Below are 19,728 nucleotides of genomic sequence, written 5' to 3' on the forward strand. Positions count from 1 at the left end.
AAAAATGTAGAAAAGTAACATATTTCAATAAAAAAGATTCATGTTTGTGATGTTACTATAAATTTGGCATAGATTGCAAAAAACAAATATGTGCAACTGTATACATTTTGGGTCCATATATTAAAAATATTTTGGTTTGTCATGTCTGTTTGATCAATTTCCTAAAAAAAAAACCAATAATTAAGCATTTTCAGATGACGTACAGCAGCTTGATCCAGGAAAGTTGTTAATCATCAAATTAAAGTGAAGAAATCGCATCATTATTATTATTTATTTATTTTTTGAATAATAGACATGATTTCGGATATCGATGCAGTTCATAGAATTCTTGTGGTTATTTGAGTGATTTTGGGACATCCCAGAAGAAAATGTTTGTAGTAAATAAAATGTTTGACCATTTTTTTATGACTTAGCGAGTTCCAGCTTTCTAAACCCTACTTAATAAGAAGCAACAGTGTGACAAGAAGGGTGAGGAAAATACGAACTGCGACTTCAATATTATGATAGAACTAGCAAATTAGGTGGAACCTGTGTAGAGTTTAAATCAATTACAAAAGCACAACCTTTACTAAACTGAAATCGTTATTTCTATTTTAGATAAAAGTTATGTTTTAGAAATTAATTTTCAGGGTAGTTCTTCTAAAAATAGATAGCACAAAAATGGCTGAGGGGTCTCTTATTACATAGATAGTTGCCCGGAAGTGCCATATTAGAAAAGAGAGTATTGAATTTAGAATTTTTTTTAAACTGCCGACCAAAGCAATGTTTTATCTTACTACTTTATATTCGTCCTCTTTTTCGTAGGCAAGATGACATTTTGTTTTGAACTTTCTTGCTTCTTGGATTTTTCTCAGAAATTTTTTGTGACACTGAATTTTTACCATTTCTTTCTTTTCTGCTATCTCACTAGTGTCTAAGAAAACATCACAAAAATTTTCGTCACATATACTTCAAAAGGTCTTAATAAGCCTTTTACGTGATGCAAAGGCTCATGCAATATTTGATTGGACCCCACCGGGTCAGGCCAAGACTTATCCACTTACCTTGAGCCACAGTCTTTCCCTTAAAAATTAGGAGGAAGCAAAATAAGATAGACTTGCTTTCGCTTTGCTTTTGCTTACTTCATCCAATTCTTCTACAATTTTTGACCGATATTTATAAACTTTGTTTATAATTGCTGTCATTGCCTTTTAATCTAAATCCGTTACTGAGTAAAAAAAGGTAGGAGCTATAAATCACACTTTTGATAAAATAAAATTGGACTAAATTTGCAAATATAAAACAGACTATAACAAATCTCATGTCTTCTTCTGTAAAAATCAAGTATTTTCTATTTGTATCAATTAACTTTTAACAAGCTAAATTACGCAAAAAATAAAATCTTGAAAGGTATGCCTGCCGAAAACTGTTCACTTTTAAGAAGCTCTCGTGTCACCCTCAATGACATCAGCAAGTCAGTTTGGAGGGTGACTACCTTCATCACCTTCCCCTAATTCTGAGCCCACACTTAAACTTTGGACTCGGATATTCGATTCAGTAAGTATCCTAAGTGGCAAATAACATGCTTTCTCTGCATGTTCACAATATTCTACTCTTTATATACACCGTGCATAATGCCGAGGTAACCCCATCATAAAAGATTGTCAGAAATGACCCCCAGTACATAATCAGAAGAATGATGATAGTGTCACAGAGGATCATGACATCTGACCGGTTTGTTTTGGCGCATGTTTACTGATCGAATTCCCGTAGTCCATTTTAATTATGACCAGCGCTCAAGAACTTACTGCGATGGAATTACTATAAGCTACAGGTGTGAGGAAGGGATTTATAATACCATTGATCCCTTCGTCGATCCCATTGATCCCTTATCCCTTCGTCGTGGAAAATCTTGTTCTGGATAAAAAACTGCATCATCTTGAAAAATTGGAGTTTTGGAAAACTTTTTACCAGTCGCCTAATTTGACAAGCGACAATCAACAATATTCAGGACATGTGGCGACCTGAAGTTATGAACTGAAAGTAAGTAATCAACGGGATGATTTGTTTTTCTTTCGGTTTTTCTGCCAAATTCTAATCAGCTAGAAAGCTCATTCGAGGAGAAGTCTAAAATTCATTTCCGTTTTTATTGGAAGTTAAATACTTTTATAATCTATGATTTCACAATGTTTTCTTACCCTTTTTGAGTCATACAACTTAAAATAATTATGTTTTTTTTTTATCCAGCATAGCCTAATGTCATTTAAATTTTGCAACTAATATGAATCAAATATTTATCAGTCTTTCTTAACTAAATAATAGATTTATTTTGAGAGCTACCTAGCATTTCACATGACAGTTGGTAACGACCCCTTTACATTTCTAAGGATAAAAATAAAATGCAGCCAAAATATTTTGCCTAGAAAATTGGCCGCGCAACTGATTTTTTATACTTTCTTGTCCTCTCTCCCTCCCAGACACACACAAAAAACTAAACTTATATACAAAAAAAGAAGAGCTAAATGCTAAAGCATCTTCTTGACGTTTGTAAGAAGAATATATATATATATATATATATATATATACATATATACATATATATATATATATATATATATATATATATATATATATATATATATATATATATATATATATATATATATATATATATATATATATATATATATATATATATATATACACAATGCTGTAAATAAAGTGGTTTAGGGCAGGATTGGGCGCAATTATGTCTGCCTCTCGAGATTTGTGCTGTGATGAGCTGCTAGTCGCAGCAGCAGTTTCTTCTTCCCTTTTAGTTAAATCCTCTATAATTGCAATACAAGATCTTAAAGATAGAAATTGCATTTTACGCACAGGAACAGCCTACAAAAGAAAGATCTTCTGTGAGCTATAATCAGTTTTTCACGGTTACTTACTTCTTCCACCTAATCATCCTCTCTAGCTCAGAAAAGTCCGATATTTGGTCTTCATTGATTCTATTGTTGGAGTTCTTTGTTATTTCGTCTAGAGAGACATGAATAGGCCCGGGCGTTTTGTTGCACGATAAAAACGTCATTAATCACAACGGTGCTTTCTTATGAAATGTCAATGGGACCTTTTTGGTCTCATACAGAAATGCCATTTTTATTATTAATTCCTCATAAATTGTAGTTATAGCAAGATAACATTTATTTTCCAGAAATCCATGACATTGCCTGATAGTAATAATGGAAGGAATTTAATAATTAATGTTTCTAAGCAAAGATATCTATTCAAGGGTACCTGCAGAAGTTTCTCCAAGTCGAGAGGAGTTTTAGGGACAATCTTACAAAGTTTTTTTCCAATTGCACCTGAAATGTGCCATGTTTTATGATTTTATTTTTATTTTTGAATATTTGTATTGTTTTTTGTGTCTTTTTGGGAGGAGAGGGGAGGCTGAAAGCCACCTGTTCCCACCTTCATATCCAATTGTTTGCATTAGTAATTGCTGTTACTGTCTTTGAGATGCATCTATTCTAAAAGATTTCTTCTTTTAATGTTTCTTCGATTGACTTCATTCAAATGAAGAGAGATTAGAAGATGAGTCGCCCCATTCTCTAAACTGGTCTGAAGACCTTACAGCAGTTGAAAAATCTGGGTATAGACTTTAGGTATCTCTCCCACAGAAAGAAGGTTTGCTGCCCTCCCCTGGCAGTTCTTATGCGACTATAAGAGGAAAATTTGCTAGATAAACAAAGTCTAAAGTGAGGCGGTGGGATTTATATGCATATACCTCGTGCTCATTAATAATTTTTTCTGTTTTCCTATGTCTATTTTGGAATTTCAAAAAAGCTATATAGGATAGCTGCCAACAGGGACATATGTGGAATTAGCCCTAAGATAGGTCTGAATTTCCCTCCCATCCACACACAAAAGTGTTGACAGTTTAATTTCAGCAAAAAACGTTCGTAGAGGGGGCAAGGGCTTAAGTGATAAAAAGAACTAAGTTGTGAATACGGAGATGGATCATCATTAAACTAGGCCAGTCTGTTGACAGTGTTACAGTCCTGATACCTAAACATGGCTAGAATTTTTTATTTTCAAACGCATTCATCAATCTTTCGATTCTTGCGGTAACTGAAGTATTATTATATATGTGAAACATCAAATATATCATGTCGAGGTAGTAATTTGTTCAGTTTCAGGCAGCCTGACCTATGAACTCAGGAAGCTAGATCGATTTATCTCCATTGTAATTGTTAGTGATCGCTCTTATCTAATTTGGTTAGGTTCTAAATCTAAATTATAATTTTTATCATTTAGAAAAACGTTTCTTTTTACTCCTTAAAAAAGTAAACAAAAAATGAAGTTTTAGAAACACAAATTATTCTTCAAACTCAGCAGTGGCATAAAAAATCGCCTTTTCGCCATTTCATGATGATCAACGCGTCACTGAAAAGTGTCCGTAATTCTTAACCAATTACTAAGTCTCAACCATCATATCAATCGCTTAACGTTACAAAGGTACCCAAAGGCTGAAGCTGAGTGAGTTTTCTTCATTGTGCATTCTGTCAGTAAGTGATTAATGGTGACAAATAACGCATTTCGTAGGTAGTTTTGATAGGTCTGCCTTAATTTGTCTCATGACTAGAAGATGGAGTTGAGAATTTTGGAAGGGTATAGGATAAGAAGACTTTGAATCATGCTGTTGAGGAAAGAGGGTGAAACATTTTTGTCCTTGGGAAGGAGTGAACACCCCTTTTTATACCTCTCGTCTGACATGCAACTGCGTATCCATTTCATTAAATAGTGTAATTATATAGTTTTTTTTTTCAGCTTTAGATTTAGAGTCATCTGGTCTAAATAAACGGATTTTAGAATTCAACTTCTGTTTATTTCTGTAAGATCTTCCATACACTTAGAAAGACAGAAATATCCTTACGATTTACGCCCCTTTCTTAGCACTATGGTTGTTTTGATTTCATTTCTTCTAGACATTCAATCAAATAGTTCAATTCCTTAAATTTTGTAATCTGTTTTATAGTCATTTGGTCTAAACAAATTTAAATTCCTTGGAGCTTTTTATTTCTGGGATGAATCCTCTCTTGCACTTACAAAGACATGAATATATTCAAGATTTACATCCCTTTCTTAGCACTATGGTCATTTTTATCTAATTTATTCCAGACAAGCCACGTGCTATTCGTCCCAAGGATCTGCCTATACAATTTAATAGAGAGAACAAGCGTTCCAGGGACAAAGATATTTCGCAATTGAAAGGGGTCCTTAGATGCTCCATGAGATTAAAAAGCCTTTATTGGAAGATATATCTTTTGTTTTAATATTTTTTTCCTTAGGATTGTGTAATACTAAACTAAAAAAACGAAAAAAAAATCCATGGAAAGTAAGGTACAAATTTAAAGCTTAAAAAACAAAAAATAGCTTCTACTTGATCAAACAGTTTGTAGTAACGCATTGTAAGTAAAGAGCGACGTGGCTCAATAGTAACTAAAACTCTAAAAAAGAAATTTTTATATCAAAAGATAAAGCAAAAGAATTGACTTGTTATGCTGATTCAAAATATATAAGATTTTTCAAGTTTAATGTCACCCATGAAAAGTTACGAGCCTAAGAATATTTGCATGATTTTTTAAAAGGGGGAAAAACCCACTAAAAGTCAAGGAATCTTAACGAAAATTGCACCATTAGATTCGGAGTATCCGAGACCCCTACTACAGAAGTTTTAAGCTCCTATCTGTAAAAATGTAGAATTTTTTTTTTTTTTTGTCAGAAAGAAGATCACGGATGCGTGATCATTTGTTTTTTTTTTCAGAAGTGATTGCAACAAACTAATAGTCCTATAATATTGGAAAGGGGATCATTGGAACGAAAATTAAAACCTGAATTTAATCCGAAATTAAAGTTTTTTTCAAATGATAGTGCGCTAAAAAAAACATTTCACCCATAATCATCCGCAAGTAATTTTCCGGGGGGGGATTTTCAGCTTGATAGAACTGTCTGGGGGAATTTTCTGGTGGTGGGGGGGTATTTTACCTGGGAAGAAATTTCCATGTTTTTTCAGTTTGAATTTTGTCCCTATTCTTTAGGAACGACTCCTGAAACACAAAGGTCGTTTAATTACAACAATAAAAAGCTTCTTTAAAAGTACTAAAAAACTTTAGCGGAAAGAGTGAGGTGTTGAGGAGGAGGCAACCCCCTTAATATACGTAGTAATTTCTGTTCATTTGTAAGTGTTAATGTTGCTCCTTGCTTTCAGTTCTAAAAAATTGTATTTTTATTTAGTTCTTTAAAGATGAGTCCTGAGTCATCAGGGGTGTTTAATTTCAATAATAAGCTTTTTAAAAGTTCTAAAAAACTTTGCGTAAAGATTGGGGTATTGAGGAGGCGGCAAGCCCCTCATATAAATAATAATTTTTGTTGGTTTATGTTTTGACGTTGCTCCTAACTTTGACCTATTTTTTTTATTTATGTAAGCCTAAAAAAACGAGCAGAAATCAATAAGAATGACAAAAAGTAAAACGAACGAAATTATAATGACAATAAAAAAACACTTATAAGGAAAAGACACCATAAAATATAAGCGGATTGTCATCCCTTAATGTCCATTTGAGACTAGAGTTTTTTTGGAGTTTTTGGGAAGCTAAAAAATTACTTAAATTGAAAATTTTGTTCACTCAATGGATTTTCTGACGTTTGAAAGGTGTGGATTTGAAAGAAAGAAAAGAGTGATGAACGTACGGTCTTTTTGAAATAGTAAAACTAAAATAAGTATCGGAAATTTATTATGTAAGAACGCTATTCTATAGTAGACCAACACATAAAATTAATTATTAATAAATTTCAGTTTGACTAGTAAAAACTATAAAACTAGACAAATACAGTAAAATTGGGTATGCAGTATTAGCCTCGTATATATAATAAATACCGTCACACCTTAATTATAAATTAGAAATGGGCACGGCGTATGTAAATGAGAGAATTTTTTTGCAAGAGGGATGAAAGGGGCCCATTTTTAGGGCCTTTTTCCTACGAAAACTTATTAAAGTTATTATATATTTTTAGCAGTCTTGGTGGCAAGCATTATAATAAACTATATATTTAAAGTTTTGATTTTGAATAGTCACACTTTAATCTAATTAATTTCTAGTGATAACATTTAATCATTTAGCACCCCTCCATAAGGCGGAGACAACACGGTAAAAGAAAGAACTTTCTAGTACTACTTGGTAGGGTACCCCCTCCTCTCCCAAGGAGATATTTCTATTTTCTCCGCTACAAATAATTTGCAAATGGTTCTCATCTAAACATTCCACCAAAGCCATAACTAGGACAGAATGAAAAACACAGAAGAAGTAAAAAAGGATTTTGAGTTACGTCTGCAAAAGCGGTTAAGCCTTTTATCTGACTTTGATGACCCGCTGAATACCTTCTCAAAATCAATTTTCCGAAATAATAGAGACTGAAAATGGAGGCTAGAAAGCAATTTGAAAGGCATAAACTTTTCTCAGTAAAATGGAGATAACCTCAGGCAAATTGTGTGGGCTTTGAGCATTGGGATATAGAATGGAAAATTTGATCTTAATGGTAGGGAAAACGAAATACATTGAAAAGAATTTTACACTCACTTCCTTAAATTTCAACTACTATTTTTACTTTTCGTATTAAAACGTTTTAAGGCCTGAAAGGAATTTGACAAGAAAATGAAGTGAGGTAATAAAAAATGGATTTGTGGATTTTTGTTGATAGGTAAAAAATTTTGCCTAGAGACTTGAAATTTATGTTACCATATATTTCACTACATAGGACGGAGGCTACTGCTAACAAATTGTTTCAGTATTAAGCCCCCCGATTCCAAAAGCTTTTCAATTGCATCTCTTTCTCTTCCCCAACTATTTCACTGTTTACTCCCTCCCATAAAGTTCTAATTTCCTTTAAACCCGTGACATCTTTCCATCCTTTTCATGGACGTTCTTTTTTAGTTTCAATCCAGATCGATGGGCAAAAAGCATAGTTTTTGCAAACCAATAAAGAACAACTATTTTCACAATGCTTGTGTAATAAATGTGAATGCGAAATGTGAATGAGAAATTTAAAAAGTCACCCAATGGATATCCTAGAACAATCCTCTTATTTGTACGCCCAATCCTCAAGTAAACATGTCCTGTATGTCATCATATCATTTTACTCTTTTTTAAATAAAATTGTCAGTTGCCCCCTTCAATAATTTGTAGAAAATCAATTATAGCCTACAGCCCATGCCCCTTGACTCTCAGGATGTGAAACCCTCTTGATGTGAATGCTTGCTTTAGTCAATTCTTCGATATTTTATGGACTGTTTCTTATAGCATTGTCAACGACCCGGGTGGGAGGATGTCGTAAGGAAAGATTTAAGGGAAATATGAACTTCCTGGCAGGGTGTAAAGAGTAAGACTTTGAAAGGATTGGGATGGAGGAAGAGCGAGCGTAGCAGTGTTGGGTTCAAGCAGCAGGGTGCTGCGGTGAGTTGCTAGTACTAGAGGTTTTTTATTAAAATTGAGACATCCTGTGTTGTTTGATTACAAAAATGACTAACCAATTACTAAAAATTGGAGTAATGCACCCGAAAATATATTTTGAGGATTTCGAGCATTATCGGTGTTTTTTTGTGTTGGAGGATCCTTAACGATTCTCCTTTGACAGACGGCACCTCTTTTCTTGCTAAATATTTGGGGCCTTAAGTTATAATTTAGAATCTTTTATAGTTCCAGAGTGATGCAGGTTGTTGAGTCTCAAGTCCTCTTGAAAATGTGCCGCAACCAAATCTTTTCTCGCTGGGATAAAACAAAAAAATTGGTCTTCCTCCATGACGAGTGCTTTCAGGTCTTTAGAGGAACGTTTATAGGGGAATTCAAGATACAAAATCAACCCCCTAAAAATTCTTTAACCACATAGCTAGAGAAAATTCCAATGGCCGTTGTTGGAATTATTTTTGGCAAGAACAATCACAATCCTATTCAATTTGGTTTGCAGAAGTGACTACTCTTCACTAAGATTCTGAGCATGGCTTTATTCAAGATTTTTGTTCTGGGCTGGGGGCTAAGAAAATACTTCAAAAAAATTTGCAAATTTTTTTTTACATAAATTTTTGTTACTAGTCTACGAGCCAGACAATTTTTTTCATTTTTTAAGGGGGGGGGGGAGTTCCAACTGCGTAATCCCCCTTGAATACAGTCTTGGTTATTAAGAATCTTTGATTTCCGTAACCGCGTGGAAGGTTCAAGGAAAGATACCTTAATGTTTTAGCTTCTTTTAACAGAGACTGTATTGATTTGACGTATCTACTTTTAATTTAATTTATTTATTTAATCTAATTTATTTACTTTTAATTTATGTCCAAGGAGAGCCCAGAGTTATGCATTTGTTATAATAGTCAGCTATATTTTTGCAAACTGTGAATAATACACTATATTACACATTCTCTTTACTCCATCTTGTGTCAGCTAAACTTCACTTCAATTTCTACGACCGTTCGGTCCTGTATGCTTCAAGCCTTATCTATCTAAATTCCTAAAAAGGTTAAATTTAATTCGCCTATATTATTTTATATTTTAAAGTTTTTTCTTTATCTTTCAAAACTGGTGAAAAAAACTCTTTCTTGTCTAAATTTAGGTGTTTCCAATATAATTTCAAAAATAGAGACTCTCACCTATTACTTTATCGCCCTTTTATCCCGTCACCCAGTGGCGCCAGTTCACGGAAACATAGAGAGAAGGGGATGTATCATGTTAAATATACGGGAAAATTTGTTGTTTTCTCATTTCTTTTTCAATGAAAATACCGAGACAGGTGTTTTTCAATGAAAATATTTCAAAGAGGTATTTTTTTCAAAATCTAGTGGGGAGCAAAAAATCTATGGGAAAAATGCCCCCCTGTCCTCCAAAAAAATGACGTTACGTTCCTCTTCTGTATCATATTGAATATTTTCGTTGATTATTTATTTTCCCTTTTGTTTTATTTTTTCTCATTGTTACTCAAGTCTGATACGACTCTATGTGTGGGTTTAGGAAGTAAAATTAATTGTTCATTACATAATAGCAATTATGATAGTCAGCAATTCTTACATCTTTTTTTTTGTGTAAAATTTATCAAAGGGCCAGTAATTTGCTGCTGTATACATCATTGTCTGGGGAATAGGAACTAAGAACTGTTTTATGCTTATTGAACACTTATTGTTACTCTTTTAAAAGTAAAATCATTTTTACACCTTTCTTAAATACTATATTCAAATTTGTAATAAGTTTTTGTATATATAATGTATTACCGTACCAATCCCATATTATCCATGATGTTTATTAAATAAAAAAAACTATTTTTTTCAACTGAAAGTAAGGAGCAACATTAAAACTTAAAACAAAAAGACATTATTACGTATATGAAGGGGGTTGCCTCCTCCTCAACACCTCACTCTTTACGCTAAAGTTTTTTAGTACTTATAAAAAAACGTCTTATTGTTCTAATTAAACGGTTCTTGTGTTTCAGGAGTCATTATTAAAGAATTGGGACAAGAATTCAAACTTTATTGTAAAAAGTGAGGTGTTGAGGAGGGGGCAATTCCCTTTATATAATTAATAATTTCTGATCGTTTTAAGTTTTAATGTTGCTCCTTACTTTCAGTTGAAAAAACTTGTTTTTTCATTGAATTTATGATTTTATTTAAATAATGCCAGAAAATCTGGCCCGACCTCCAAGGAGAAACCCCCTACCCACGGAAATGTTCTCTAGAAAATTCGATCCCGGTGAAAATTTACCTCGGACAATTACTCTTAACCACTCCGCGCGTAAAATTGAGACGGAAAAGAGAAAGCAAGACATAAGAATTTTGTATAAGAATTCTGGCAAATTCCCCCGGGCGTTTAATTTCCCCTGACAAGTTAACTCCCTGGAAACTTCTCTCTCCATGGAAAATTCCCCCGTGAAAAACCCCCAAGCAGAAAATTTGCCCCACCCCCACACGAAAATGTATGCCTACATCCCAATAAAAAATACTATGCACGAACAATGGACAAATTTTATGAGATGAGATGAGATATACATTTATTAAAAAAGAAAACAAACACTATTCGCCTTTCGCCTGCCAAGAAAGACAATAAGCTTGAAAGGGCAAGCGAGGTTATCACTCTCAGCTAATTAAAATAACATTTATACCTTGCTACTCAACACACAAGAAAATTATCTGATGAAGGAATAAAGGAAAAAAGAGAGAAAGAGGAAAAGACAAGAAGTAGATAGCAAAAAAAAAGAAAAAAGAAAAAAAGCAAGCTAAATCGGGGAAATACCTTAAATAGAATGACAACCTGGAGTGGGCATAACACCAAATTCACTCACTAGATAAAAGAAACTTCTTTGCCAGTGACTTGAAAGCCGGAAGACTAGGCGCATTTTTCACACACTCGGGCAATATATTCCAAACATGGGGACCATAATGGTGAATCACAAAAGATGCCCGAGTGGTGCTCCTAAACTCATGAGTTAAGTCATCAGCTTTTCTTGTATTATGATCATGAAGGTCTCTATTAAAAGTAAAAATATTTTCAAAAGCAGGGGTGAGCAGCTGATTCAAATATTTATACGAGAAAATCGCGACATGGTAATCTCGAATTTGGGATACATCCATTAACTTATTCTTTTTAAAATGCTCATAAGCAGGAACCTCATCAGAATCATCAAATTCAGATAGTAATTTTACAGCTCTATTCTGAAGTTTTTGTACTCTTTTGAAACATGTAACAAAATTACTTGCCCATATAGAGCATCCGTAGCTAATATATGGGTAAAATATAGAAAAATAAATCATTTTCAGGATCTTTTTTGGGACTAGATTTTTAATTCTTCGCATCACCCCAAGGCCTCTGCTTAATTTTTCAGCTATTGCACTTGAATGGTTTTTCCGCGACCGGTTTTCATCAATTAAAAACCCCAAATACTTCGTTGTTGCTACTCTCTTTATCACATTTTCTTGAACCGTGATATAGTCATTTCCAGCACTAGACGAAAGTCTAGAAAATATCATGAAAAAGGTTTTAGAAAAGTTTAGGGTTAACATATTTTGCTGAGAAAAAGTTAGAAATTCAGAAACTGCATTATGAATTTTATTATATAGAACATCAAGTGAAGGCGCTGCCAGAAAAAGCAAAGTGTCATCTGCAAAAAGGATAACACCAGCCTCTGGCAGGTAATGTTTCACTCGATCAATGAAAATAATAAAAAGTAGAGGTCCCAAGATTGACCCTTGTGGGACCCCAAACTCTACTTTCTTTTTTGAATATAAAAATGACCCATTCTGAACTTTCTGATACCGTTTGTGTAGATACGATGAAAACCACTCCAGACTTGAACCCTTCACCCCAATCGAGTCAAGAGCTTGAATAAGCTCTGAGTGGTCCACCGTATCGAACGCTTTTTTCATTATTATCCAAAAACCCAGCTACAGGTATGAGACCAGCTTCAAATGCATCACTAATCCAATCAACCAATTTCAGAACTGCTATATCCGTAGATAGCCCTTTTCTGAACCCAAATTGATTTTCAATTAGAATTTTATTCTTTTCAATATAATAACTTAACTGGGTATGTACCACTTTCTCATACAACTTAGAGAAAAAAGGGAGAATAGATATAGGTCTTCGATTCGATGGGTCATCTTTTTTCCCTCCTTTATGAAGAGGAATCACTCTTGCAATCTTTAGTACTTCGGGGAAGACTCCAAGATCTAAAGAAAGGTTGATGAGGTGCGTCAACACAGGTAAGACACTCGTTTTTGCGGCCTTTATGAGTTTGAGGGAAAACTCGTCCATCCCGCTAGAGCTTGACTTCATCGTACCCAAGAATCGTGCCACTTCCCGTTCCGAATACCTTGCAAACTCAAAGGAATTCTGACTTACAGGCTGTCTTTTAACGACAGACCAAAACTCGCAGATGTGTGTAGTTTAGCCCGCGCTTGATCGCAAAGTCTTTTTCCTTCATTTGCAAAATAACCACACAGAAATTCAAATATGTCTTGAGAATCAGTAAGACGACCTCCTGCTGTCTCCATGACTCTCACCTCCTCCTTACTCTGAAATTTACCCAAAAGTTTATTTATTGTTTTCCATGTATTTTTTATATCACCTTGATTTTCATGAAATTCATTTTGGAAATAAAGTTTCTGAGCATTCTGTTTTACTGAATTTAAAATATTGCGAAATCTCTTGAAATTTATAAAACTATCATCTGAATGATCCTTTAAATAATTCACGTAAAGTTTGTTTTTCTGCTTTTTTGAAACTAGAATAGCTTTTGTTATCCATGGTTTCTTAGGAAAATTTCTATTAGTGTTTATTCTTCGCAAGGGACATGTTTCATTCATTACATTCTACACTATCTCACTGAATAGGTCATATGCAGTATTTAGACACTTTTCCTTTATTACACTCGAGAAATTTGTTTCATCCATCATATGTGCGAAACTCTTTAGGTTTTTATTATTCATTTCACGGTAAAACAAAGTCCTTTCTTTTCGTTTATTTTCCTTTGACTGATTTAGCTTTATTTTACTTATTAAAAGAAGGTGATCCGAGCCGTCGGACACGATCACATCTGCTTGGGATCTTTCAAGCAATCCACCATTAAAGAAAAAATTATCAATTAAAGATGCCGAGAGATGCGAAATCCGAGTTGGAATAGTCACAAGAGGAAAACTATCATGTGACACCATCATATTAACAAAATCTAAGCTATTCGCTTTTTTTAGTAAATCTATATTAAAATCTCCCATCATAAATTTGTTTTTATTTTCATTATTAATTTTATCTAACAACGGTTCAAATTCATCAAGAAAAAAACTAATATCACATGACGGATTTTTGTAAATTAATCACAAAATCAAGTTCCTTTCCCCTTCATTTTTTATTTTAATGAAAAGTGTTTCGATCCTACCTTCAAGCCACAGGGAAAGGTCATCCCTAACCCAGTATTGGGTACCTTCATTAATCAAAAGGCCTAGACCGCCCCGCTCAATGGTTGTCCGTTCTCTTCGCTCGCAAATATATCCTGGGAAAGAAAAATCCCATGGCGGTGACTTGCTAGAAACAAATGTCTCACAAAGGCCTACAATGCACGGTTTCTTATCTAGCGAACTTAAAATCTCACATAAAGAAGAATATGCCGTTCTTAGACCTTGACAATTCCAGAAAACGATCGCTCTTTCTGCACTCGCAGGATTTGAATACTCATAAAGATTATTTGGATTCACATAATTACTAGGGCGACAATTCAACGAAAAATTATCTATACATTCATCATCCCCCGCAAGTGTGTCACGAGCTTGGCTTCCAAGAATAAACCGGTTTTTTTCAAATTTATTCAAAGGGTCATAATATATATTCGCACTCATTGAAGAGGGTAATTACCTTTACGACAAAAAAAAACATACTGATAGGCAGAAAGAAGAAGGGAAAAAAACAAACAAAAAAAAAAAAAAAAAGTAACGGAAAATTTGGCTATAAAAAAAAAAAGGGAAAACAAGCATACAAGTAATTCAACAACAAAATTTACAAAACACAAAATTATATGGTCAGATTCGGCAAACGAACCACTTCAGCCATAGCTCAAATTTTACGGATCTCTCCCATTGAGTTTTTTCCAAAAATCGTCCCGTTATTTGACTAAACATTTCTGTTTCCAAGCTTACTCTTAGCCAAGTCAAGAATCTGCTTCTTTTTTAATGTTAGGTACTCGGTGACAAAAATTCCCGACCGAGCAAGCTTTGACTTACATGAAAACACTTTTCTTGCAATTTCAGCAGATTTGAACGTAACCAACACAGGCAAAGGACGCTTTTTTGCATTTACAATGGTGTCCGAATCAGTATAATTTGCTCGAAATTTAAATACAGAAACTATTGCGGTCGAAGAAAAATCAGAAATTTGCATTTTATCTGTAATCACATTCAATACACACTCAGAGATGGGAAGACCCCCACTGTGGTCAACACCATGAAATACGAGCTGATTCAGTCTTTTTTCCTGCTCTATATCATCAAGACGTGCTTCAAGCTGTTCAACCCTATTTTCCAGGGCTATGTTTGCGTTTTGAAGAGCCCGTAGTTTGTTTTCAATCTCATCAAACTTAGCCGAATACTGAACGAGTATAGAGTCGTGAATATGAGAAAAGAGATAGTTAACCATACACGCACTATTTTACATTCCAACTTTTTTGCAAACTTATTTTTCAATATCATTACGGATACTGGATTTAAGTGTGTCCAAGTCCGATAAAAACAGAGTTTACTGAATTCACCGATGTATTTGGTAAACTCGAACCAGTAATCTCAAGATGCTTATGAGGAAAATCAGCTAATTCCGCAAAAGCGTTCGCAATACCTAATTCATTTTTCTTCTTAGCCTCCTTTGAAATGCTAACAAAGTTCGAAAACTGTGAGGCTGTTGTTGTCATGGCTTCCGTAACAAAATACAACGTAAGATATTTTACTGTTCTTGACCTTAATTATGTCCAACACTCGGCAGGGCCATGGTGGATAACTTCTGAATTTTGCTAGAACAACAGCATCCTTTTCGAACTGAACCATTGAAATGTATTATCAAATAGACAAAAAACTACACTTAACTTTGAATAGGTAGGTCAACGTGAGCTTATGAATCACCTTATGATCGGTTCATCCGTCCAAATATCCAACAAAATTGTTGTATCCAATTTCATTCAATATCTAGTTCATTATTCATTAATTATGTCCAACAAATCATATCCAATTTCATTCAATAGGTCACTGTGCTTTTGTAGGTAACAGGTTTTAGATAATGTAATACAAATCACACACAGGTCCTTTCGCTTTGAACAACGAATGATAACTGATTATAATTTAAAGACCTTTCCCCTGGGAATGTGGAGGGCCATGTTATAACCAAAGGCATAGTTATTGGGCCTTTCAGCTATATTGAACAAAATGGCTATCTCAAAATTTTGTATTGGACGATTTTGCATAAAAAAAGGAGGGGGCCTAGCTGCCCTCCAATTTTTTGGTAACTTAAAGGGCACTAGAACTTTTAATTTCTGTTTGAATGAGCCCAATCTCGATATTCTAGCACTACTGGGTCGATATGATCACCCCTGGGAAAAAAAACAACAAAAAACAAACAAACAAATAAACAAGCATCCGTGATCTTTCTTCTGGCAAAAAAAAATACAAAATTCTAAATTTTTGCAGATAGGAGCTTGAAACCTAGAGAGTAGGGTTCTCTGATACGCTGAATCTGATGGTGTGACTTTGATTGAAATCTCTTGACTTTTTGGGGCTGTTTCCTCCTTTTTTCATAAATCAGGAAAATTTTCTCAGGCTTATAGCTTTGATGGGCAAGACTAAACTTAATGAAATTTATTAATCAGCATAAAAAGCCGATACTTTTGATATATCTGTTGGTATCAAGAATCCCTTTTCTAGAGTTTCGGTTACTATTGAGCCAGATTGGTCCTTACTTACAGTTCGTTACCACGAACTGTTTGATTACACTTGGGTCATCAGACGACTCCATGTTTTTATTTCAATACTTCAATTTCATTGAAAGAAAAACAGCATAATTTCACAAAAATAATTGACGCCTACTCATTCTTTGCCAAAAATAAATTATAAGTTATGGTCCTCGGGGCCTCTCCTGCTTGGAATGCGAACGTTTGAATGCGCTACTCAGACAATTTTCAAACCAAGCAAACACTTCAAGTTGAGGTTGTGGTCATGGAAGCATGTCTCTCGCCACGCTTAATGGAAGAGGAAGATATTTTTACTCCAAATGATTAACCCCCCCTCCCCCCAAAAAATACGGTGAGCAAATTCCAAAACTTCTTCAAGATTTTTCTACCTCTATTTGTTTCCTTACATTGACTCCAATAAAAATAAATGTAGTATAATATAATCCGTAGTTGAATTTTGCGGTTTTTCTTATGCACTTACAGGCTTTTCAAAAAAAAAAAAAAAAAAATCAGTGTTTTTTATTTGGATCCTTATTACTTTTCTCTTTTTAGGAAACAATAAATCAATCTGAATCCCAGTATCGATTGGAAGTAGCTGAAATTTGTGAGGGGATCAGTTCAGTTCAAATAACGGTGTCTGGAACGGATCAGAAAGCCAGGGAGGATTTACTACGTTTGAAAGACCTAATCTTGAGTGACTGCTCTGTGGAGGCGTCGTAAGTGATCCACAAATACTTGCAACATACTAAAATTAAAAGTTTATTAATACTTTTGTAGTTTTAATATCGTCAAGATATTCAGGAATTAAATTCTTTAATTCTTAAAATGTTAAACTAATATTGATGATCAAGTTGATCTTTTTTGTAAATTCTATCAAAAGCTGCAGTTTCTTCACGCTTAAATGTATGTTTGTGTTTTATTTATTTATGGCCCACAAGAAATACAAAACAAAGAGCAATATAAGTTATTACCATTAAATTAAATAAAAAAACAAGTATTTTCAACTGAAAGTAAGGAGCAGCATTAAAACTTAAAACGAACAGAAATTATTACGTATATTAAGGAGGTTGCCCCCTCCTTAACACATCACTCTTTACGCTTAAGTTTGAATTGTGTCTCCTGACTCCTGAAACACAAGGGCCGTTTAATTAGAACAAGTTGACACTTTTTAAAAAGTAATAAAAAGCTTTAGCGTAAAGAGCGAGGTGTTGAGGATGGGACAACCCCCCTTATATACGTAACAATTTCTGTTCATCTAAAGTTTTAATGTTGCTCCTTACTTTCAGTTGAAAAAACTTGTTTTTTTTTGCATTTAATTTTTGGTCGTGTTTTAAATATCGCCAGGAAATCTGGCCCCGCCTCCAAGGAGAAACCCCCTCCCCACGGAAATATCCTTGAGACAATTCAATCCCAGTGAAAATTTACCCCCGACAATTACTCTTAACCACTCTGTATGTAAAATCCAGACGGAAAAGAGAAAGCAAGACATATAAAAAGAATTTTGTATAAGAATTATGGCAAATTCCCCCAGTGTGCTATTTTAACAGACGAGTTCACTCCCTGGAAACTTCTCTCCTCATGGAAAATTCCCCCGTGGAAAAATCCTCATCAGAAACTCCCCCCCCCCCTCCCACCCGAAAATGTATGTATACTTCCCAATAACAAATCCTATGCGTAAAGAATGGGCACATTTTATAACTTAAAGACCTTTCCCCTGGGGCTGTGGGGGGGGGGGGGGTCATATTATATCCAAAGGAATAGTTATTGGGCCTTTCAATTATGATGAACAAAATGGTTATCACAAATTTTGATCGGACGATTTTGGGAAAAAGGGGCAGGGGAGGGGGTCTAGCTGCCCTTCAATTTTTCAGTCACTCATAAAGGGCACTAGAACTTTTAATTTCCGTTCAATTGAGCCCTCTCCTTATATTCTAGGACCAGTCGGTCAATGCGATGACCCCTGGGGAAAACATAAAAAAAATAAATAAATACGTTTCCGTGATCTTTCTTCTGGCAAAAAATACAAAATTCCACGTTTTTGCAGATAGGAGCTTCGAAATTCTACAATAGGGTTGTCGACTACGCTGAATCTGATGGCGTGATTATCATCAAGATTCATTGATTTTGAGGGGCGTTTTCTCCTTTTTTTGAAAATCGGGAAAAATTTCTAAGGCTCGTAACGTTTGACAGGTAAGACTTAATGAAAAACATATATTTGAAATCAGAATAAAAAGCCGATTCTTTTGATATATCTATTGGTATCAAATTTCCGTTTTTTTATAGTTTCGGTTACTATTGAGTCGGGTCGCTCCTTACGTACAGTTCTTTACCACGAGCTGTTTGATCGGCGTGGTAAATATATGGTGAGTCTGCAGTTTTGAAATACCCCTTTCTAGGTGTTTTTTTTTTTTTTGGCCAAAGTCTAGTATTAGTCATGAAAGAACCAGCCGGCTAAATAATTCCCCAATAATTCGCGTCCCAGTAAAATATTCTCCTTAGGTTTGCCATTCAGACTGACTATTTTACAGATTATTACGGAGCTTATGGTTAATGTTAATCTTCCGTAATGAAAAAAATTGCGTATAAAACTAAGTTAAAAATTTATTCAAATTTATGGCATCAGAAATGCAGGAAACTGAAGAAAATTGTTTTAATCTGTTCTCCAAGATAAATTTATTTAAGAGGTCACGGAATTGGAATAAAAAAAAACCGAACTTTCGAATGAAAGTTCAGTTTGGCTAGCCGATACTTACCTCATACGTTGGTACATCTATTAACAAAAGCTTATCCGGTTTTGTAATCCAAAGAACGGGGTTAAGACACCACAAAACGTTTTCACAACGATCCAATTCTTCTCACATGGCTGAATCCGATCAGTTTCTGTTTTGAAATAAATCCATTATAATTCCTTAACTCTCTTTGAGTGGAGAGGAGGGAGGGACTCTAAGTACCAACGCATGAGGTAAGTATCGGCTAGCCAAACTGAACTTTCATTCGAAAGTTCTGTTTTGGTGTCGCCATTACCTCATACGTTGGTCAATCTATTAACAAAAGCTTAGATTCCAACCGATTTGGTGGTGGGTTCATAAATCAACTAACATAAAAAATTAGTTTCAAACTCAAATATTCCAATGTATAAACTATAAAACTGTCTGAATCGCAACGAAATGTACAGCATCGGTTCGATCTTCTATTTCATGAAGGTAGTGTTGTCTGGGAGTAGACTCCGAAGAACAGCCAGCAGCA

General features: G+C 34.4%; 1 protein-coding gene across 1 annotated transcript in view; it reads left to right on the top strand.

Annotated features, from left to right (window-relative positions):
- LOC148945906 (uncharacterized) overlaps positions 1-19,728 on the top strand; it is a 684,784-nt gene that overhangs the window by 647,298 nt on the left and 17,758 nt on the right. Inside the window, exon 24 of the mRNA XM_089097548.1 lies at positions 17,035-17,198. Coding sequence (XP_088953674.1) covers positions 17,035-17,198 — 164 coding nt within the window. The remainder of the gene's footprint in view (positions 1-17,034; positions 17,199-19,728) is intronic.

Source organism: Artemia sp. Qi Xiang Cuo, chromosome 12 (genome assembly GCF_049724085.1).
Source record: "Artemia sp. Qi Xiang Cuo chromosome 12, ASM4972408v1, whole genome shotgun sequence".
NCBI classification, from domain to species: domain Eukaryota; kingdom Metazoa; phylum Arthropoda; class Branchiopoda; order Anostraca; family Artemiidae; genus Artemia; species Artemia sp. Qi Xiang Cuo.